The sequence below is a fragment of the Bicyclus anynana genome, chromosome 22 (assembly GCF_947172395.1).
Source record: "Bicyclus anynana chromosome 22, ilBicAnyn1.1, whole genome shotgun sequence".
Taxonomy (NCBI): domain Eukaryota; kingdom Metazoa; phylum Arthropoda; class Insecta; order Lepidoptera; family Nymphalidae; genus Bicyclus; species Bicyclus anynana.
Genome location: NC_069104.1, coordinates 8,952,157 through 8,977,570, shown reverse-complemented (window position 1 = coordinate 8,977,570; position 25,414 = coordinate 8,952,157). Strand labels below are relative to the sequence as shown.

At 37.2% G+C, this 25,414-nt stretch overlaps 1 protein-coding gene across 3 annotated transcripts in view; it reads right to left on the bottom strand.

Moving 5' to 3' along the window:
• LOC112051154 (microtubule-associated protein Jupiter) overlaps nucleotides 1–25,414 on the bottom strand; it is a 207,717-nt gene that overhangs the window by 88,638 nt on the left and 93,665 nt on the right. The window contains exon 1 of one of the 3 annotated variants that reach the window (XM_024089663.2): nucleotides 16,795–16,984. The exons of 1 other annotated variant lie outside the window; for it this stretch is intronic. In XM_024089663.2, coding sequence (XP_023945431.1) covers nucleotides 16,795–16,856 — 62 coding nt within the window. In that variant the 5' untranslated portion in view covers nucleotides 16,857–16,984. Of the gene's footprint in view, nucleotides 1–16,794; nucleotides 16,985–25,414 lie in introns of those variants that run through there. One more of the 3 variants, XM_024089664.2, reaches the window with a different exon arrangement.

Genomic DNA, 25,414 nt, shown 5'->3' with positions numbered 1-25,414 from the left:
CATTTACCACTTCAGAATGAAATATATTCAAACAATTTAGTAAAGTTTGCCTTTCTTTAATATTGTTTTTCCATAAATATATAACAATTAATACTATATGAATTGTTATATCTTTAATAATATGCACAAAAAATATTGAAGAAACTGCTATCTAAACAAGATTTAAAGTTATCTACAAAAGTCTTTAAAAATTAACTTAGTTGTTGTTCAATACTTATTCTTAAATGTACGTCTATTTTAAAGTTATTTAGAAATAATGGATTCTCTTACATATTTCACCCCTATTTTTGCGAGTTCAAGCCTTGCACGTCTAATCTGTTTGCTTACTAATTGAATTCTATCATCCGTGAAAATTCGTTCAGCATTCTAGGCTTTAAAATAAAAAGTTTAGAAAAATAATCTGAACAAGATGAGATAGATAGATTCCTATAATATAGAATGGTTGGTCTATAACATAACGTTCCTAATAAAACTAAGTGATGAGATACAAATATCAGTTAATTTTCAATAATATGATTGCTTTATTCCTGTGGTACAGCGATCACAAATTTCACTCAAACACAATACAGTATTTCAAAGTATGTTCCACATTCAGACTGCAACCATCAAAACCGTAAGTAAGATGCAATCACACAAATCACCTACAAATTTCACTCAAAGAATACAGTATTTCAAAGTTTGTTCCACATTCAGATTGCAACCATCAAAACCGTAAGTAAGACGCAATCACACAAATCATCTACAAATTTCACTCAAACATAATACAATATATCGAAGTATATTCCACATTCAAACTCCAACCATCAAAACCGTAGTAGCAACATCGTTTAGCAACCACTTTAAATGCATTATACTCCGCTACAAAACGCAGAAAGGGCGATGAGTATATTAAATCTAACAGTACACGAATGCAATTTCCACCTCTCACGCATGAATGGCGAATGCGATGCATCATCACAGATGCTGTATTATCAATCAAACGTAACCGATTACTGCCATCCGTTCCTTGCGAGCGCGCCGATAGTAACTGCCTTTCTGCATTTCTCGCGTTCATTTGACTGTATCACGATTTACATTTCTCGTAATACATATATTGGTTTGGAATCTTCATTTAGATATCCTCTGAGCTCTATAATTGAGGTTCCTATTTCCAAATCATCATCATCATCATCATCATCATCATCATCATCATCATCATCATCATCATCATCATCATCATCATCATCATCATCATCATCATCATCATCATCATCATCATCATCATCATCATCATCATCATCATCATCATCATCATCATCATCATCATCATCATCATCATCATCATCATCATCATCATCATCATCATCATCATCATCATCATCATCATCATCATCATCATCATCATCATCATCATCATCATCATCATCATCATCATCATCATCATCATCATCATCATCATCATCATCATCATCATCATCATCATCATCATCATCATCATCATCATCATCATCATCATCATCATCATCATCATCATCATCATCATCATTATTATCAGCCGATGGACGTTCACTGCTGGACATACGCTTCTTGCATGGAACTCAAGCATGACGGTCTCGAGCCGCCAACGTCCATCGGCTCTTCGAACTATGTGGCCTGCCCATTGCTACTTCAGCTTCGCGACTCACTGATCTATGTCAGTGAGTTTGGTTCGCCTGCGGATCTCCTCATTTCTGATTAAATAAACGACGTACTTTTAAAGCGTGGATACTGAGCTTTCTTTAATATGCAAATCATTTTTAATTGTTTAAGTACCATATACTAAATTAAGTATGATACGATGTGTCAAGCATATTAAGCCTTTTAAAAAAAGATCACAAGAGTACATATTATTAATTGATTTGAAAAAGTGTGTATTTATTATCGAATAAATAATTTAAACGAAAAGTACAAACATTACCATACTACATAAATCTTGTGTTAGAAATAATTCCGTGAAGCGAAAAAAGGTGGCATTCAACGATTTTCTTACGTTGTCTCAAATAACGCGAGAAAAAACATAAATGTATTGAAAAATCCAAGGCTACATTTATTTGCTTCATTTCATTTGTAATTTAATCTCCAGTATTATTTATTTATTTAAATTCTAGTATTGAAATGACGGAGATGGTTAGGAGCAAACAGATCATTTTTGTCTGCACACAAGATGTAGCAAAAAAAACTCAATGTCGTAAATTATTAAAGTAACGGAATTTTTTTTTGGAAAACACGCTGTAGATAAGCTGTTTTGTACATTCTGCCAACAAAAAAATGAATTTTAATTCAACTTCAACAAGATTTAGAGTGAGAAAGAGAGAAACTACTCATCTTCTCGCCAATCGAACCATAAACATTAAGATAATGCGAGATTGCCTAGAAATTAAAAAAAAAAAGAAATCTTTTCAAACTACATGTCATACCATCAAGTAATGTGATTGACGAGATAATGTATCAAGTTCGCGGAAGCGTAAGAGGCGCGTAATCCAAACGTATAATTACAAAGACAATTAGACATTGTAATGACAGCTGTATTGCAGTTGCTCGGCGCGTGCGCTCTAACGGCTCGCGATAATCGCACAGATAAAAACAGAGTACACAGATAAAAACTGCGGTGCATAGATAATAAAAACGCCCATAACGGGTCGCGATGCGCTCCGCTCGCCATCGTGAACGCGTTTGCTGTTTTCTTTCACTGTAACCGACGGCTTGGCAGATTTATAAACACAGTTTAAAAAAAATATACATTCAACCTTTTGATATAACTTATTTGATAAAACATTTGAAGGAGAACAATAGGACGTTTGTAATGTCTTAGATGCTGTGACTTTTCAAGAGTTCTGTAATCCGTCTGGATAGTATTTAGCAACGTTAGTTTAAGTAAAAAAATACTACTTGACGATCTCTTCAGGCATAGTCAGTAATGCCCATCTAATTATAATCTTAGTTCACAAGCCAGATATTATAAACTTTAGCCTGGACCAATTACACTAAGTCGTTTACGCATTCTACGTAAGGACAGAATAAAATTCTACTCTTTTAATTTGTCCGCTATCATTGTATCGAAATACATCATCAGGGGAGATCGTAGTCAAGGGTTATCAATGTTATTGGCAGATTATTATATAGATAACGACCACAATGATCAATAATCTCACATATAACTAATGCTATATGCGCGATTAGATACATAACGTTGCTTTTTATTAAATATTCGTCAGTCATTCGATATATTTCATCAATGAACTTGACTTCATTCATATTACGTTCTATAGTTAATTACACTTTACTTATCTTCCTCTAAAGATTTATATTAATAATTCATAGTATCTAACCTACATTTAGAGCATAGCAATTTAAATCAACTCTGATGTTAATCTTTGCATGCATGACAATCGCATATTCATGTTTTTTAAATAAAATTAGAAACTCAGATTATCCAAAGCCTACCTGCTATTTTACATCAGCAAGTATCTCTTTATTAGATTCTCTAATGATATGGCATTTTGAGTTTTTACGACGAACTAACGACGTGGACATTAAGGGCCGTTTAAACAAAGCACGTTTATGTGATTGATGCAATGAAAGCCTGTTTGTAGCCATTAAGTTTTAGTGTGGGAATCGTTTGTGTTGTCTGACACACTGTCTCGTATACTACTATAATTATGTACATAACATATTATATGTATAACTTATTCCATATTGTTTAATTTATAATACAACTTACAGAATTGTAATTTTTAGAATAATATTTTTAGTACATCATAATATATAAATGATTTACAAAGATGAAATTTTGCAGTATATAGATAGTAGACGTCCGCTAAGAACTGATTTTGCCATAGGGCCGGATAAAGGAGGTCTAAAGGCGGGCGAAGTCGCGGTTATTAAATATCTACTTCATTTTATACTACTTCAGTAATTTACTGCGATATTTTAATACAGGATATTTATTAGGAATGTAGCGATGTTTGCCTTCCAAGCGAAACAATTGGACGTTGGTGTTTCAGAGCCCATCGTTCCTGTCAACTATATGCTGCCTAACAGCTACAACTTTGGTTAAAATACCAGAGCTTCTATAGAATATTTTATTCATTCCTAACTCTATAACAGCATTCCAAGACTCTTGTTTCTCTGTCTCATACAGTTACGAGTATAATAACTCTGTATTCTTACAGCACAATTTCTTCGTAACTAACATTTTTATAATTATGGTGTTACGCCAACGTCGGCACCGTGCCCTCAAGGTCATCTATCATTCTCTTTTAATTACTCTGTCAGTCACAAAGCCCTTAAATTTTTCTTGTTAATTAATAAGCGACGCTTATAACCTTGTTATTTTTGCCACAGGCTAAAAATAAGTTCGTTTTTTCTATTACCCTCTTGTATTTTTTTAAAAGATTTTTTTTTAATATGACCAACATTCCTGTTCCCCTCAAATTAATAGAAAAGATGGTGTTAGGGTGGTTTTAGTATAGATTTTTTAAAGAAAACTTTAAGGGTGTCTAGCAAAGGATTGCCACCAAGCTTACGGTCTGGCAACTGGAGACATGTTTCCTCATGTTATCCTGCAGAAAATATCAAAAAATTACGATTCATACTTGTCCAATTGGAGATCTGGAGCCTTCAAACCTTCCAAAGCCACCACGGTCCAAACTCTATAATTGACTACCTTACTTATTACCTTTGGTAGGAGTTTAGTTTGAAAAATTTTCATCCTTCTTAAAATGTAGTAAGTCTAGCTATACAGTGTAAAAAATTAGACAGTAGATTCTATCAGTACAGGCTCTCTCGCTCTTTTATTCCTTTCGCATGATTTCATATCAACGATAAATTCAAAATCCGAATTGGCTTTATGTCATTTTGCAGATATACCTGACTACCCGCCAATTGCGAATTGTCACGGAATTATGTCTTGCGGTATGTATTCGCTTGGTAATGTCACGCAAACGGTGACCTTGCGATTTGGGGAGGCTTTATGTTTAATAAATTCTTGCTCGAGCTTCAAATGAAATGACATTTTTTATGGAAAGTTTCCACAACGATAGGCACTCAGTAACGATAACATTTTTGAGATTCGAGAAATTCATTGTTTCAATGTTAATGTTGTATTCCGATACAGAATTTCTAATTTCCTGTGGAATTTCAATAGATTTGATGAAAATTTCTTTGTATTGAATAACCCTAAAGAACTACAAATAGCTACATGCCTACAACTGAATAAATATGACAATTCTACTTAATTATTTTAACTAAGGCTTGGCTTCATACCTGATGGTAAGCGAAAATGAAGCCTATGGTTTGCCTAAAAGGACTGTGTGACTCAGGACTTGAAGAAACCCATTTTTTAGGTAACAGAGTAAACAGATGCAACAAGGGAGTTCCATAATTTTGCTGTGCGAATCAGGAACAAAGAACCGAAACGCTTAATATAACCGAGGGACATCCACTACGTAAGGAACTAAATTATTGCGATGTAGTATCAGGGGCGATATTCCGCTATTATACACTCGACGACGAACTCTTCGTCTATAACACGTCTTATTCGAATCTGCACTTTTACTTTTGTATAGGATGCCACAATTAGAATGTCACGAACAACGAAGTTGCCATGGAAACGAACGATGTCACAACGCTGTTCTTAACAGAATACAGGGCATTCTTTCGTTTAGCCGTTGGACTATGAAAGCCTCTATAACGATAAATAAATAAGTGGTTCCATAATTTTGTTGGTGGTCAAGTTAGTAGATGCATAATTAAATTTCTTTTTAATAAATGTGGATATTTTATAGTGAATCTCTATTTTCTCTTACAGTTGATTCATACACCGATCTATGACATAGTGTTGTAAACGACACGAGTTTTTGCAACGACATCGATTATACCGGTGTAGAGACGCAATTTGTCGACTTTTTCTGTCATAGTAATATAGCGCGGCTCTGTCTCCGGTATGGATTTCTACAAAAACGCATATGTGCACTGATTAAACCAGTACATTAAGATATAACATTAGACAGTAGATTATGTCTACAAATCGTTACAAAATAGAATAAGTTTGAGAAAAGAATAAAATCGATTCACCGGGAAAAATGTCTTTGTACTAAGAACTGTTTTTACGAATTTTCTACGTCATGGATAAGTTGATAAGAAAATTTCTTGTATATGTGCTAGGAGGCCAAAAAGATAATAAACCACTCTATACAAGATTTTATTTTTATTTTACATGGCACGCATCGTAGGCATATAGAGATCGCTATGAGTTGTCTGTCATATTGTCTTGTGGTGAGCAAACAGGGGCGAACGGGCCCCTCGGACTACAGGGGCCCCTTACGTGTCAAAGCAAAAATTTGTAACAAGTAATCTACAATATTACCTAATCTGGGTGGTGCAACGGGGATAAAAACTATACCAAAAACTGCAGAAATTACAAAAGTAAAAAAACTATAAAGTGGAGTAAATTAAAAACTAAAGAGATTTTTCGGGATTTGCCGTAAGTCTAGTGGTCCCAACTAATTTTGATACATTGCCCCTCTAAGGCACGCTACGTCACTTGGTGCAAATAAAGTGTATAAATAAATAAATAAATTAGCGTTAAGAGTGTGCAATATGTAATTCGGTGGTTACAAATGGTTCTGGATTTCAGATTCTGGAAAGTTAGGAGCCTGATATTTGGGTAAATATTTCAAAGTGTTAGCTTCGTTATGACTATACAAAATACACAATTTGTAAAACTTTTCTCGATAGTTTATTTTTTTGAAAAATACATGTTTTGCTCACATTTTGCTTTCAATCTCAGGAAAAGCAAACTTATTTTCTTAAATTTTTGTTTTGGATAGAAAATTAGTTATATATCTTGAACATGGCCATTTTGTTTTTCGTTATGTTGTTTAATTTACTTGCAATTAGGTAAAAATGGTTTTGGCGCTCACGTCATAAAATTTGCGTCGCGCGTCAATCGCTCAGTGCTTTTCACTCACGTGAAAGTCATAATTCGGCGTCTCGTTTGCGCTTCGAATTTTATCCATATCGTACCGACGTGCTGCGCGCTCTTAAAGGATTGTATGTTCACGTGAAACTGCCTATCCACTTAGAGTGTAGGGAACACAAATCGGAAGTGTTCAGAGGTTCACACCAGAGAGCGGCGTTGCGTGAAAGTTGTAGAACATTTTAAACATTTAACGACACTCTTTGAAATGTCTTTACACTTTAGCTAGTTATTTGCACGCGACAACACTTGAGCGCTAAAACATTATTATGTAAATACTTACATCGGTGAGGAAACACTTTAACTACAAACATTTGTTTATAAACACTGAGCAGTTAAAGACGATAATAGCTGAGCTGGCACACGTAGTTCTTCAATATAAACTTTTTTTCAGTCTACTAAAAAATTGTAGGAAGGCGGTACTACTATATTTTACGAGCTATTTATTCCCATATAATATAAAATATAATATACAAAAAATATAATATACGAATAAAAATCATTCAACCGTTTAGGATCCACAAAAACCATGACACGGGATTTTTATGAAAAATATAAAAAAAACAACCTATAAAAATTAAATAATATCAAGTAATTGTACTACTTACTGTACTGTACTTTTTTTCTGTAACTTAAATCATAATAATGTAAAAATAATGTAAAATCATAATATTGTGTAGTGTTATTTGATCATTACATGATACCTGTACTTAAGTAAAGTTGAAAAGGCTAATTTTGACACTTTTTTTAAAGGGTCTTAAATTGTTCATTAGCCTTCTACTAAATTGAAAAAAATACTTACTTTTTTGAGACATGAATAGGTACATATAAATTTATTTATTTTTTTTAAATATTTTTTCAACAATACGAGCCAAAACACTGTCAGCCATTGATGGTCTATATTTTTTAATGTTTCAATGACGTCACGTCAACACTAAACCTTAAACAAACTGATTGTTTGACGTTTATTCCTTTAGTGACATCAGGTAACATCGTGACGTCACAAAATAGACGACAGCGTTTTTGACGTTTGGATAACTTTGTGAAATACATACTTTATAAATTAACTTTTCTATGAAATCCTTAAATTTTATTTTGATATCGATATATTTCGAACCTGTATTCCATGTACTATACGAAATTCATATTGTTTACCTATATTATAACTACCTTATTGTTATTGAGTGAAGATTTCGTCCGAAAGTGATAAGTGCGACTTTTCTCAGTTGTCTTTACAATTCAACAGAGTCAACATCTCTTCAGGATCTACTGTTTTACAGGTTTTATTGTTTAACATGTTTTACTGTTTTGTTTGAGCAGTGATAGCCTAGTGGATATGACCTCTGCCTCCGATTCCGGAGGGTGTGGGTTCGAATCCGGTCTGGGGCATGCACCTCCAACTTTTCAGTTGTGTGCATTTTAAGAAATTACAACATTTAATAAAACATCGTGAGGAAACCTGCATACCAGAGAATTATCTTCATTCTCTGCGTGTGTGAAGTCTGCCAATCCGCATTGGGCCAGCGTGGTGGACTATTGGACTAACCCCTCTCATTCTGAGAGGAGACTCGAGCTCAGCAGTGAGCCGAATATGGGTTGATGACGACTGTTTTGTTAAAACTCGAGTGCCGTAACCGCACGGATTGGTCAATTTTACGCGGAAAATACTAAAATAATGTTACTAGTTAATTGCGGACGCCAGCGGTTTTACCTATTTGCGGAAATTCGGTGATAAAATATTATTTTTGTCACAAAAAAAAATTAACATTCGCATTCTATAATATTACAATTATACATTACAAACTTTCGCAAGGTATCCTCTGTTTCTATTCAATAGAATAATATATTATTTAATCTATTGTGAGTGTTATTCATAATAATTGATTATGAAACACGACTAAAACGGCGATACAAACTCCGCCGCGCCGCTGCTTCGCAGTTTGGACCGTACCGCGTTGCAAGAACCAGCTCATGACTAAGGGCCCCGTATGGTTTTGAAACTAGTCGGGCATACTCCAACCTTTTATCACGTGAGTTTTAGCCGTGTTTCATAATCAATTAATATAAACATATAGTTTTATTCTCTACAAGTTAGCCCTTGACTACAATCTCACCTGATAGTAAGTGATGATGCAATCTAAGATGAAAGCGCGCTAACTTGTTAGGAGTAGGATCCTCACACACATCACACTCCTTTCGGTTTCTACACGACATCGTACTGAAACGCTAAATCGCTTGGCGGTACGTCTTTGTCGGTAAGGCGATAACTAGTCACGGCCGAAGCCTCCCACCAGCCAAACCCGTCAAGTTTTGTCATCTTTTGTGACCTATTTTTGCAGATATTTAGTGAAAAGGTGGGATACATAATGTCCCAAATGCATATAAAATCATAACCCAGATGAAACTTCTAAAAGATATAAAATATCCATTGATTACAGACCTGCCTATATTTATAGGCAATTTACTCGGATATCGATGATTACAGGTGGCTGTATAATACACAGCGATAAAGATTGACATCTATATTCTAAACTGCTTATAGTCCAAGTGCCCACACAACAATCAATAAACTTTCCTTATAAACGCAAAAGATCACACCTTCAAGGAGACCACATACTTTTATGAAAATTATATTGATTCAATACTTTTTTACTTGCCCAATAACAAGTTTGAACTAGACTGTAAAGTACACAGTAAGAAATAATGACGGCCATTCACTATTAAGTTTGCCGTCAAGTTTGCAGAAAGCTTAGGAAGTGGGCAGTGAAAAAAATGTCTTAACCTTACCAACACCCATAAACATATTTCGATATTCCTGCGTCCTGTAGATTTGCCGGTAAATTTGACTGTGATAATATACTTATTCTAAGAGGGCGGGGAAGAAATTTTGCTAAATATATATCTGAAGAAGAATAAGAAGATTTTCAGATGCATTTTGCATCTGTGCTTAATCGCTACTACTAGTCACTAATATTATATGAAAATAAATTCAAATATCAAATTTAAATTCAAAATTAATTTTTTTTTTCAATTAGGCTTAGATTAAGAGCACTTTCGAAACGTCAGTTAATAAATATTAATAGACAATGATGATAAAAAGTGATGGTCGAAAACAAAGTTATACGAGGATTCCAAACGCGCCTTGATCTGAGAAGATTGAATTACGTGTAAAGCCAAAAGATAATAACAGAAAATTAAAAAAACAAATAATTTCGGTGTTTATTAATTAGATAACTAATATTAGCAGTGGACTCTTCGCCTACAAACTCACCTAATTGAACGCCATCTCTCACCATGCTATCACCATTAACGGGATCAACATTGTAAGTTTGTCACCATAAACCGATCGTGCCTACAATACGGCGTCTTCTAGTTACATGATTTAGACCGTTTTATGGTGTTTTCGACACATGCTGCTCGTTACTCAGTTCTAGGGACAGAGCTATTTAATGCGACAAAGTATGGGTTTCCTCACACAAAGATTTTACTTTTCCAACGTAACAGTAACAGTTTAGGTTATTGTGTTCTTTGAAATTATGTAAGTTTTAACAATGTTAATGTATGGGTTTATTGAAATAGTAAGTATTATAAAAATGCGTCAATAGTAAGTGTGTTTGTCACGATATTACGCTTGCGTGTGGTCACCATAAAATTTTGCGTCATGCGTTATGAAAAGAGTTAAGAGAGAACAGAGTTATTTGTAAATAACTAAACAGAACCATTACTGATCCTGTGAGTGACTGATGAGTGATGTAATAACTATAAAATCACTTGATTTTGACCTCAAAATGCCCTATATCATCTACGGTTTTGCACCTGATTGTACTTTTTTAATGGATACGTATAAACCCCCAAAGAATGTCGTAATTTCAAAATCTAGATCGGACATTTTCCTTTTTTCCAAACATACCAATCGTATAGTAGGACACTACTTGTAGAGTTTACTGTGCCGTGGGATACAAACATTCCAAAGGAATTCCTAAACCCTACACTCAGTCGCATATCTATGGCTCTACTTGCAGTTTTTCTTTGACACATGATGGACCCGGCATCTGCACTGTGAATCCGTGGAATGCCAAGATTCGTCTCTCTCTTTAACTGTATGTCTATAACTTACATGAAAATGTGCAGAATATTGAAATAATTTTCAGAAAACTCAACGTATATCGCTAAGTTAACCATGGCTCAGTGGCTGAACCTGTCTTGAAGCTTGGCACAGAATGTGATAAAGCTCATGGGATACTTAGAGCCCAATTTTTTTTTTACAAGTCAGCCCTTGACTACAATCTTACCTGATGGTAAGTGATGATGCAATCTAAGATGGAAGCGGACTAATTTATTAGGAGGAGGATGAAAATCCATATCCTCTTCGGTTTCTTATACACGACATCGTACCGGAACGCTTAATCGCTTGGCGGTACGTCTTTGTCGGTACCACTCCCACCAGCCAGACCTGGACCAATTAAGAAAACCTCAATAGGCCCAGGAACTCAGTCAGGAGGCTGTCAAATTTCCACATGTTTTCAATTCCGGGTACAGTCATTTTTACAGAAAACAATAAACTCAAATAAGCTCAAGCGGCAATTAAAATCAGCACAGATTCACGGCTTCGTCCAAACGTCCTTAGCGTGAGACCTTTAAGGTTTCAGCGACCAATATATCAGCCTATCTGCCGTTTCTATCGGAGGCGGTATAAATGACCCCGCACTCAGTTATACACCAAGTGTACAATTTCAGTGTCTACCCGAACCAAGGACAAGTTTCAAGCCTAATGGACTGTGAAATCTAGTATTATACAGTCTGGTAAGCTTTGATGAGTTTCGCTTACGAAATAGTGACATATACATTATGAGAAGAATAAGTTGGTTGAAAGTTTTACAATCATAAGAGTTTGTAATTTTTTAATTATTTGTATGTCTCTCTATTGTAGCAAGGTAATTGGAGGGTAATAGTCTCTAGTAATTGGGGTGCCTTTGTAAAAAGTTGGTTCATTTGTTGTTATGTTGCCTTACAAATCGGCCCATCGGGAGAGTTACGATTAAGGTGGGCAGCTATAAACAGAAATCCGGCAAGCTATAAACGGAAAATTTTGACGGCCTCCGTGGCGCAGTGGTATACGCGGTGTATTTAATAACGGAGATCCTGGGTTCGATTCCCGGCTGGGCCGATTGAGGTTTTCTTAATTAGTCCAGGTCTAGCTGGTGGGAAACTTCGGCCGTGGCTAGTTACCACCCTACCGACAAAGACGTACCGCCAAGCGATTTAGCGTTCCGGTACGATGTCGTGTGGAAACCGAAAGGAGTGTGGATTTTCATCCTTCTCCTAACAAGTTAGCCCGCTACCATCTTAGATTACATCATCACTTACCATCAGGTGAGATTGTAGTCAAGGGATAACTTGTAAAAGAATGAAAAAAAAATCCAGATTACATATATATAAAAAACGTATATAAGTATAATTCCCGTTGGGCGTAGCTCGTCTGTCTGTCCGCCGGGGGCGATCACGTCACTTCCTATGGGTATGCTAATGCCGCGCCGACGGCACGCGACCGAGCTAAGGCCGCTTCAGATAGGCGGCGTTTTGGCAATCCACTACGATCGCTATCTCGACAGATAAATATGTTGTTAAAATCGGGACAGTTTGTTATCTAATGGTGGAGTATGGTTTTTCTATGGTTGATTGTTGGTGTTTTATCTAGTGAGATTCGAGTGGAGTTCGATATTTTTCTGAATTCTTTTTTTTACCTATCATTATCAACCCATATTCGGCTCACTGCTGAACTCGAGTCTCCTCTCAGATTGAGAGGAGTTACGCCAATAGTCCACCACACTAGCGCAATGTGGAATGGCAGACTTTAAACACACAGAGAATTAAGGAAATTCTCTGGTAAGCAGATTTCCTCACGATGTTTTTTCTTCATGGAAAAGAAAGTAATATTTAATTTCTTAAAATGCACATTACTGAAAAGTTGGAGGTGCACGCCCCGTAGCGGATTCGAACCCACATCCTGCGGAATCGGAGGCAGAGGTCATATCCACTGGGCTATCACGACTCTTTTTTTTACCTTAATAATGATAAAAATAAATTCAGATTATATATAATCTAGATTGAACAAACACTCAAACAATCTCATGTGAAAGTCACGTAAAATTAATTAATAATTATTAACATTAATTACCAGTACCAGACAGATACATATATTTTTTTTAAATGGCGTTGGTTGGGTACCATCACTGCCACACTGTGAAAAACATCTTATCACTCACCCAGTATCAATTTTAATTTTAAGTCTACCTATCTGCTTAGTAACTATATAGACAAACTTATCCGGCTTTCTTGGAAAAACCAAATTAAGTTAATTGGCGTAATTGACGTCCTGGATTTCGTTCGGTTCGGTTTTGGAGTTCGGTTTTACGGATATCTTATTTTAGTTTAGACCAATCTCAATGACGCACCTTTATTTACATTAAACAAAAAAACGCTGCGTGTCTGAAAGACCTATGATTTACCCCTCTATGATATAAATATTTCGTGCAATCAGTGCCTAAATATTTCAAATTCATTTGAATTGTTAAAACATTACGAAAATGTATTACAAATACCTAGTCTAGACATGGCTGAAGTACTAGTACGGACAATTATTTGAAGAATTTCAATGCAACATAAAAAATAAACCATTATTTTTATAAATATCAAGGAACGTTATAAAGAGGTAAGCTTTGATTTTTTTATTACGATTTAACTCAAAAACTACTCGACCGATTTCAAAATTTCTTTCACCACTATAAAGCTACATCTTAACCGAGTAACATAAAATATATTTTATCCCCCTTTTCCCGCGGGAATTGAAAAAACTACAGGGTGTCTGCTAATAGTATAAGTACTATAGCTGTTTCAGCTTTAAATTCTACAGAAAATTTAATCACATTAAACATAATTTAATGTAATTAATAATTACACTTTCTGCTATTTTAGGAAATTAAGAAAAATCAATATAAAGTCATACGTATACGATCACATGCGTAAACTATTCATATACACATATGTGAAGGAAAACATCGTGATGAAACCTGTACCAGAGAATTTTCTTAATTCTCTGCGTGTGTGAAGTCTGCCAATTGGGCCAGCGTGGACTATTGGCCTAACCCCTCATTCTGAAAGGAGATTCGAGTTCAGCAGTGAGCCGAATATGGGTTGATAACGACGATACACATATGTTACGTACCAAGCTTTTTTACAGATCATTACCATGTCGCATGTCGGTTTATGAGTTTTACATCATTCACCTTCCAAATTGTTATAGTTTTGGTCATGCTCAGTTTTAGTAACAATAACCTACATTTATTATATTTCCTTGCTTGTTTCACAATATTCTTTTTACAGTGAGTTTGAGTTAAAGCTCAAACTATTTTCTAAAGGATCATATTTGATTTTAGTTAATAGTTGAATTCAACCATATAATTTTTTCTCATAGAAAATACTAAAATTGCGTTTAAAAAATGCTAAATAAGGGTAGGAGATTGAAAAACATTTTACAACCTCATATCTACCAACTAGCGGACGCCCGCGACTTCGTCTACGTGGAAATTAGTTTTTTACAAATCCTTCGGAAACCATGGATTTTTCCGGGATAAAAAGTAGCCTATGTGTTAATCCAGAGTAAAATCTATTTCCATTCCAAATTTCAGTCAAATCGCTTTAGTAATAGTGGCGTTAAAGAATAACAAACATCCATACAAACTTTAGCCTTTATAATAATTATTATCTACCATAAAAAAATGCTGGAATAATCTTGTTAGTTGCAATTTTTTAGAGAAATACCTTCAGATATTAATACTTGTTCATGAATTGGTCCCGAGAAAGAAAATGGATCATTGAAATCCATTTCCATCTTCTATATAAGTTCCATAGTCAGCGATTAACTTATATGCAAGTGTAATTAGTTAGCTATCTGGAAGTAACTAAGTATGATATGTAACTAAGTAAGTATGATATATTTTAGTCGTAATTACGACTATTCCTTTAAATCATAACTCGATTAACTCAGAGCAACTCATAATAAGGATTTTTTTTTTTTTATTCTTTACAAGTTAGCCCTTGACTACAATTTCACCTGATGGTGAGTGATGATGCAGTCTAAGATGGAAGCGGGCTAACTTGTTAGGAGGAGGGTGAAAATCATCATACCCCTTTTCGGTTTCTACACGACATCGTACCGGAACGCTAAATCGCTTGGCGGTACGTCTTTGTCGGTAGGGTGGTAACTAGCCACGGCCGAAGCCTCCCACCAGTCAGACCTGGACAAATTAAGAAAATCTCAATCTGCCCAGCCGGGGATCAAACCCAGGACCTCCGTTATGTAAATCCACCGCGCATACCACTGCGCCACGGAGGCCGTCTAAAAAAATTTATTTTTTTTAACATTACTTTGATGTAGAGAAAAAATCAATCGCTACACGCGCACGAAGTTGGTGAATTATAATTATGCTCTGACATCCTATCTATACATATTATAAATGGATAAATAAATAAACATTCCACTAATCTTATAACCATTTTCACTATTAGTAAGAAATGTATCAATCCAGGGTCAAATGGCGAACCCTTAGGGGTGACGGCAGGGGGTCGCGACAAAATTTACGTAAAGTGGCTTGATAACTGATATCGAGTCAAAATTAAGGTTAAAATTGTCGAATAATAAATTAATCTATACTATACTAGGTATATTGTATACTATTATAAAAAGGATTTGGAAAAGATTTGATTGTTTGTTTGCACTGAATAGGTTCTGAAACTACCGGGTCAATTTGAAAAATATTTTCATCCAGATTCTTCATTATGCCTGATGAACATACCTAGGCTGTTTTTTTTATCCCCGTATTCCCACGAAAACGGAAACAGGGGGCGTCTGCTAGTCTATACTAATATTATAAAGAGGTAAAGTCTGTAGAGGGTAATCTCTGGACCTACTGAACATATTTTGAAAATTCGTTTAGCACTAGAAAGCCACGTTATTTGCGAGTATCGAAGGCTATATTTTATCCCCACATCTCCAAGGAAACTGAAACTATGCGGGTGAAACCGCGAGGCATAGGATAGTATTAAATAACCACACTAAATATTGTGTTAACTAATAAATCACAAATGCTGTAACATTCGGGCATTTTCCAGAGCTTTCATGTTCAACGATTGAAAATGAAATCACGACATGCCGCCTCTGACCTCGCATTACATTGACCTATAGTTCAATACACTTTACACTAAGGCGTTTATATTGTTTTTTATTAAGACAATGAATATAATGAATCATAATAAATTATGAATTATTCATCAGGTAACATGAATATCATTAAATAATTACACATTTTTTTACTTAATTATAAACGTAAATTAGTTTTTTTTAATTTTTGTACTAAATTAACATTTTTGTTCACACAGAGATAAAGTACCTATTGCGATATAATTCATCGTAATTAAAATATTTTATATAAATCTAATCTGTAAAATTGTAGAAAAAAATCTCTGCCACGAAAAAATAGTTTTAATGTCTACCAAGAAAAAATAGAGAACATTCAGCTTTTCTTTAAGACTTGAAGCTCAAACTATTTTCTAAAGGATCATATTTGATCTTAGTTAAAATAATAGTTGAATTTGTCGTACGCACATAACGTTGAAAGTCATAAAATTATTACAATACGCCAATTAAACGCGCAATCACAGAACATCCGCACTGAAAATTCACAGCATCCCCGCGCATCTGAAAAATCGAAACACACCACTTTGAAAATATCACCTACCTGTTCTTTCCGTGACCGATCTTGTAGAGTTCGACGTGCTTGAATTGGGCGTAAGTGGCCATTGTGTTGTGTGAGAATAACGAGATTTATTGAGACACTGAAAAAATGCGGACACTGCGCGTCACGAGTGAGACAATGCGTACGAACGCTACGACGGTTGTCAGCTGACTGAGCGCGCGCCGATCGTACCCTCGCTTTAAGTTTCGAGTCGATGCTTCCATTCCACCCTCCGCCCGCGCGTGAAAAGTGAACCTCGCGCATGCGCTTCCGCACCTCTTGTTTTCTTTTTTTAGGGTTCCGTAAGTCAACAAGGAACCCTTACGCCAGCCACTCATGATAAATTGGGAAGTGCAGACTTCCGTTTAAAGATGTGTGAAAAAATACCGATACATGGTTATGGGTATGGTATCCATATTTTTCACTTTTTTCTTCAAGATCACGTTGCTCAAACGGTTAAACAATCATCGGAATTGTCTTAATTCTCTACGTGTATGTAGTCTGCCAATCCGCATTCGGCCAGCTATTAGCCTAACCCCTCTCATTCTGAGAGGAAACTCGTGCGTACAGTGAGTCGTTGTTGGGTTATTTATGGTAAAGTAAATTAAGCATGTCGACAAAATCGTATAATAAAATATGGAAAAATATTTTTTTAGGGTACTTCTACTATATTCCTAATTTTTTTTTACCCGTTTACCCCCATACCGAGGGGAGTCGTTTGTCGAGGGTCATTCAAATTATTGTGGATATTTTGACATTGTATTGGGGTTTAGGGATTTGTTTGTAAAATATTAAAGTTCAAGATTTATATTATGCTAAACATTCGTCTACGGGTTCGTGAAAAAATCCAGAGAAGTAGTGAAGTTTGTGGTGTTGTAAGAAAGCCAGTATCCACCAGTGCCGGATTAAAAACTTGATGACTTAAGTAAGCAATCTTCCCCTATGGACATATGAATCATTAAGTGAACTACAAAGAATCAATAAAAATAAAAATCCATGGTTTCCGATTGATTTGTGTAAAACTGAATTCCACGCGGATGAAGTCGTGGGCGTCCGCATGTGTATAATAAAGTTGAAAGGAAAACTATGAAAACTATCACAGAAAATTTAAAGGAAAACTATCACATCAACTTCTCGAAAAGCAAAAAAATTAAAGTCTCGTAGTCGGCTTACCAAAAACTAAGTGTAACTAACTCTACGGAACCCACTGGCCAGATACAAAATACTTGCCTGGGTTTTTTTACAAGCGACCGCCACCTGGTTCTTCCTGTTCGTGACATCTGTCCCACAGATGACTCGTGTCAACAGATAGGGATACAGGTTGCTGGTTGCGGTGACGTTTAGTGTCCGATGACGGACAGTAAGCGGATAGCTATTAGACCGAGAGCTTGCAATAGCCAGACCTACCTCATTATAAGAAAGCTGATTTTATGGGCATTTTTGACGGCCTACGTGGCGCAGTGGTATGCGCAGTGGGTTTACGAGACGGAGGTCCTGGGTTCGATCCCCGTCTGGGCCGATTTAGGTTTTCTTAGTAAGCTAGTTGAAACGGAGCGTTTGACAAAAATATTAGTTAATAATAATTTTGACGTTTAGTACGTCAAGTAACTTTATAACGTCACAAAATGGACGACAAAAATTTGAAAAAATACATCATACAATCCTTAACTTTTATTGATTGATTCTGATACAGGTATGCATGTCGGATCCATACTCCATGTGCATTACGAAATCAATACCTTACCTTACCTTACCTTATCAGCCGATAGACGTCCACTGCTGGACATAGGCCTCTTGCATGGACCTCCAAGCACAACGATCTCGAGCCGCCAGCATCCAGCGGCTCCCTGCAACCCGCTTAATATCCTCGGTCCACCTAGTGGGGGGTCGCCCAACACTGCGCTTTCCGGTGCGGGGTCGCCATTCCAGCACCTTGGGGCCCCAACGTCCATCGGCTCTTCGAACTATGTGGCCCGCCCATTGCCACTTCAGCTTCGCGACTCGCTGAGCTATGTCAGTGACTTTGGTTCGTCTGCGGATCTCCTCATTCCTGATTCGATCACGCAGAGAAACTCCAAGCATAGCTCGCTCCATCGCCCGCTGAGTGACTTTGAGCCTTCTAATAAGGCCCATAGTCAGCGACCAAGTCTCGGATCCGTATGTCATCACTGGCAACACGCACTGATCGAAGACTTTCGTCTTCAAGCACTGAGGAATTTCGGACGAAAAGATGTCGCGGAGTTTCCCGAACGCTGCCCAGCCTAGCTGGATTCGGCGATTCACCTCTTTCTCAAAATTGGACCTACCTAACTGGACTGTGTGTCCTAGGTATATATATTCGTCTACAATTTCGAGCGCAGAGTCCTCAACAATAACTGGGTGGAGCGGTACATGAGTATTAGTCATGATCTTCGTCTTGCTCATGTTCATTTTTAGGCCCACACGTTGAGAAACCCTGCTGAGGTCGTTGAGCATGGTACTAAGGTCCTCCAGAGTCTCTGCCATAATGACTACATCATCGGCAAAACGTAGTTGAGTGATGTACTCACCATTGATGTTGATGCCAAATCCGTTCCAGTCCAGAAGCGAACGAACGAAATCAATATTGTTATTAAATTTGATATGAGTCAACCTATTGATCCAGGTCTAGGTGGTGAGAGACTTCGGCCGTGGCTAGTTACCACCCTACCGACAAAAGACGTACCGCAAAGAATTTAGCGTTCCGGTACAATGTCGTGTAGAAACCGTAATGGGTGTGGATTTTCATCCAACTCCTATCAAATTAACCCGCTTCCATCTTAGATTGCATCATCACTTACCATCAGGTGAGATTGTAGTCAAGGTCTAACTTGTAGAAAAAAAATATGTATAACAAAGGGTACCTAACTCACTGCTTTGCGTGACAATTCAGAATATTCTTCTTGCTTCGCTGCACAAAAATCAATCAAAGACATCCTTTTCAAGCGACTTTGCAATATGCACGTTGTAGAGTCAACATCTCCTGAGGATGCTCCGGTTTCGGGGTGAAACGTACATAGAGGACACCCTTAGAGAGCCGTTCCGTCCTCTATCTTTCTTTCAGCCTTCGGGTCACATCAGGCGATGCTTCTGCGCTCGCCTAACCCCCCCCGGTGACGCCGTAGTGGTTCCGCAGGGAGCTATCGGCACCTACTCAGACGGAAAAAAAAAAAACGTACATAGAGAGTATTTTGGCGGACCTGGGTGACGTTGTCGCATGGGTTCGTCGGCTTTTCGCGGATAGCAAAATAAATGAATTATTATATATTCATAATGAACTTCCGCAAAATAACGCCTGCTTCTATCCAAGACTTGAAGAGTGTCATCAACGGACATATATTTCGAAGTTTCGCGAGCCCCACTTTGAGAACCCCTGGACTATAACATATAGGTAGACAAGATTATACTTGTGCTAGACACAATCAACGTGTGGCACGGACCAATCCATCACGTCAGTCGTCGAGAAAACGCCTGATTAGAACGCGTTACAACGAAAGTCTACCCCGCTACGGTTTTATCTGCAACGATTGAACGCCTCTGACTAAACAAACCAAGTACCCGCATGCCTATAGCTACTTATAATAAATCTGTAGAGAGGCCAATTCTGTACATGAAATCTTCCAAAATAACTGTCAGGGGGTGATTAGTGATCGATACTGATGCCAAAAATGCAATCAGTAAAATTTTTGTCTGTCTGTCTATCTGTCTGCCTGTATGTTCGTTATAGAGACAAAAACTACTTGACGGATTTCAACGAAACTTGGCACAATTACCTATTCTTTACACTCCTGTCGGCTAGTAGTAAACTTAATTTATTAGAACTTTTATATATTTTTGGTTTATTTAAAAATACATAAATAGTTATGATTTTACATGCATTCAAAGTTCGCATAAATATCGACTCTCGCTAACGGTCGCGATATTGTACGTGACGTCATAACACAACATTTGCTCACCTTTTATTTTTTGCTCACGTCGCGAGAGGACCATAAAACATACCCCGGTGATTTCGTCCAGCCACTTTTGTTGAGGCATCTAGGCCTATGAGTCGAGTTCGCTTGTTGGCCTGCCTTTGGGAAAATCTTTGTTCCGTCTCGTCATCATCAACCCTTATTCGGCTCACTGCTGAGCTCGAGTCTCCTCTCAGAATGAGAGGGGTAAGGCCAATAGTCCACCACGCTGGCCCAATGCGGATTGGCAGACTTCACACACGCAGAGAATTAAGATAATTCTCAGGTATGCAGGTTTCCTCACGATGTTTTCCTTCACCGATTGAGACACGTGATATTTAATTTCTTAAAATGTACACAACTGAAAAGTTGGAGGTGCATGCCCCGGACCGGATTCGATACCACACCCACCGGAATCGGAGGCAGAGGTCATATCCACTGGGCTATCACGGCTTTTATCTATAGCTACTTATAATAAATCTGTAGAGAGGTCAATTCTGTACATGAAATATTCCAAAATAACTGTCAGGGGGTGATTAGTGATCGATACTGATGCCAAAAATGAAATCAGTAAAATTTTTGTCTGTCTGTCTGTATGTTATAGAAACAAAAACTACTCAACAGATTTTAACGAAACTTGGTACAATTTTTCTTCACACTCCTAGGCAGGTTATAGTATACTTTTCATCACGCTACGATCAATAGTTTGTAATGTTTGTGGTATTGTAGGGGGTAATCTCGGGATTAACTGAACCGATTTTGAGTCTATGAGTCGAGTTCGCTTGCCATTGGGAAAATCTTTGTTCTAACTCTTAGTTATAAACGTATAGTAAAGTTCCGTCTATAAGTTTAGGATATTCTGTGATAAAACTTTACTCTAATCAATGGACTGAGAGGTGGCAATTAAGCATGCTAATCCACCTCGCGCACAGCGTATAACCAGCCACTGTTTAACGAACACTCGTTGCGATTCGATACGGCTTCATGACTCGCGTCCAACTGTCTATTAATCTTGCTTTTTATTTCAATTGATTAAATTACTACAATAAAACTGTCCCGTTGGTCCAATGGTTAGCCTATCTGGTTTCGGAATACGAGGTCGTGGGGTAGAGTCATAGAACAGACATCGCTAAAAGCTAACGCTTTGGGTAGAATCCTTCTTTCTTCGAAGAAATTTTCAGTTATAATAGGCTACAGCTGACACTTTTTTAAAACCCTCTTAAATTCTTCTTTATCATTCTATTAGACCGTAAAAAATGTACTTATTATTTTTTTTTGAGACTATAATACTCTCAAATTTTAATTTTGAATTATATTGTAGTCCAACGACTAATAACGCTGTCAGCGCGTTTTTTTCCAGTTTTCGTCTATCAGTTTCTCAACATATATAATATAAATATAAATATTATAATAACGATTTATATAATTTTTACTGAAAATATAGAATTCGAGGTGCTTGCCCTTGACTGGATTCGAACCTACGCCCCCTGACTCGAAAACAGACCCGATCTATTCAAACCTAGGAGTTGTAGATAAATGTTTCATATAAAAAAATATTCCTGACATTGTTTTTTTTTTGTTTTGATTTTTTTTTATTTGTTTATTGTAATTCACGGACGCCTATTCGGCAGATTTTGATTGAGACACACCACACACATTCTGGCAATAAATGATTGTGAATTTTGAATCTGAACCACATAGGCTAGCTAACGAACGAACAGAGGTAGAAACAAAAAAGTCTTAACCACAGTTTATTGAGACTTACCTACTTCGTACAGTGGGAACTAATCCGCCCGAGGCGTATAATCGACTACTGTTCAATGAATGGCCATCGCCTGCAATCCGATACGTTCTGCCGGCGCACTGGTACGTCGATCCGACGTTGATTAATGCTCTCTGCTGTATTATCTAATTCCTATGATCTCAGGTATTAAGATACAATTCAATTGATTACCCGGTTTCACGTGAGAAAGAAGAGAGTTGTAATATTAATTCTCGGACCGGATACAGAGCTGTGTTATGGGTATTATAAATATAGTTATTGTTTAGAAGAAATTCACGGTATGTAGGAAAATTGTCAATCAACGAAAGTGTTTTTCAGATAACATTGGTAAGGTGACAGTCGCCTGTATGACGTTCATAATACGTACAGCTATTATCGTAAATCACGGCAAACATTCAAGAGTGAAACGTACTGCCACCCGCACCATCCTACATGAAACGAACTGTAATAATCTTAGACCAATTATAGAAGGACCTGTATCGCACTCATAGTCACGAACAAAATTGTCTGTCATTTTCTGAAGAAAACGAGCTTAGATTTGGTTAATATCTTATACTAAATTAGAAGCTTTTGCCCGTTTTTTACACCAATCAATTACACAGAAAGATATTTTTACGGAGCTCTTTAACCGACTAAAACAATTACAACTATTTAACATCGATTTTATAGAGACAGTTTTTATAATCGCATTAGATCGTTGATCATATACTTTGACAGAAAAGTAGCGAGGCAGGTCCTATACAATAATTGGTCTGAGGTAATAATAGTATTTACTTTTAGCTCATAGAGTCGCGAGAGCTTTTGGAGCGAGCTCGGCTGGCTGGAGCGACTCCAGCGGGGACCAGCACCAAAAGGACCTACGTACAACGGCCAACCCTAGTGGCCAAGTGCGGAAAAGGCCTGGGAAAAAGAAGAAGAAGAAGAGTCGCGAGACTGAAGCAGCAATGGGCGGGGTACATAGTTCGAAGAGCCGCTCAACGTTGGGGTCCCTTCCTAGGGTGCTGGAATGGCGACCCCGCACCGGTTAACACTGTTGAACCGATGACATCAACCGAGTACCACGGCTCTACCTTAGCCATTTGTGTAATCATTCATTTTTAACTGGCTCACTATTGAGCACGAGTTTCCTCTCAGAATAAGACGTGTTTGTTAGGCCTTAGTCCACCACGCTGGCCAAAAAAGGATTGACAGGCTACACACACGAAGAGAATTTGACAGCCTCCGTGGCGCAGTGGTATGTACGGTGGACTTACAAGACGGAGGTCCTGGGTTCGATCCCGGCTGGGCAGATTGAGATTTTCTTAATTTGTCCAGGTCTGGCTGGTGGGAGGCTTCGGCCGTGGCTAGTTACCACCCTACCGGCAAAAACGTACCGCCAAGCGATTTAGCGTTCCGGTACGAGGCCGTGTAGAAACCGAAAGGGGTGTGGATTTTCATCCTCCTCCTTCATCTTAGACTGCATCATCACTTACCATCAGGTGAGATTGTAGTCAAGGAGTAACTTGTAAAGAATAAAAAAAAAAAAAAAAGAATCTCAAGTATGCAACTGAAATGAAATGAGAATATCAGCTCATTCTCTCATATCTCAGTAGAGAGTCGTGATAGCCCAGTGGATATGACCTCTGCCTCCGATTCCTTAGGGCGTGGGTTCGAATCCGGTACGGGGCATGCACCTCCAACTTTTCAGTTGTGTGCATTTTAAGAAATTAAATATCACGTGTCTCAAACGGTGAAGGAGGAAACCTGCATACCAGAGAATTTAATTCTCTGCGTGTGTGAAGTCTGCCAATCCGCATTGGGCCAGCGTGGTGGACTATTGGCCTAACCACTCTCATTCTGAGAGGAGACTCGAGCTCAACAGCATATGGGTTGATAACGTAACGTATAAGAAGCTGAGAATATAATAAATATTAGACGAAAATAAACCAAGAAGCACAGAGAGATGAAACAATTCTCGAAAGCTAATGCCTCCAGCCGTCTACAGCACAACACAAAACATTAATTCACTCACAAACGTTAGTTCCGTGAAATGCACTAGGTCAGTTCGTTGTATTTTTCTCAGGCCATTCTCAAAAGAGTTACGCTCTTTGCTGCGGTAGTACGTATAGTACAAGATCCAGCATAAGAATAGTACACCCTCATCTGTTATTTATTAAGGATCCTACTAATATTTTAAACGCGAAAGTTTGTATGGATGTTTGTTAACTCTTTAACGCCGCTACTACTGAACCGATTCACTCTGGATTTAAACATAGTACACTACTTTTCATACCGGAAAAATCCATGGTTCCGAGGGATTTGTGTGAAAAACTAAATTACACTTGGACGAAGTCGCAGGCGTCTGCTAGTCATTTATATAATAATATCACTATTAAATAACAGATGAGAATATATATTTCTAATGCCAGATCTTAGACCAAAAAGAGTTACGCTCTTTGCTGCGGTATTTGGGCTTAAATCACCGCGAGTCCATTAACTGGTGAACCGTAAACACCGACTAATGTTTCTATAGAAACACACGGCTCAATTTCACGCCGCAAATCGCGACGTCTCGTCGATTCGCACGATCCGCGCTATCTGTTACGATATAAATTGATTTACTCCGATAATTCAGAAATGGAACGGTACAAAATTTTTACTTTTTAGCTTTTACGTAAGTGAAACAGTTCCTGTGTTTTTTGATCATATTTTCATTTTTTACGTTTCGTTTTTACGAGTGTTTTAGTTCAGAGTTATTTTTAATTATATAATTACTTTTCTAATAGTTTTTGTAGCTACTTATTGTTGTTGTAGTTAAATATAAGATGTAGTGGACGTCCCGTAGGAATACGAGGATAAATATATTTTTTGTTACTCAGTGAAGATGTAGATT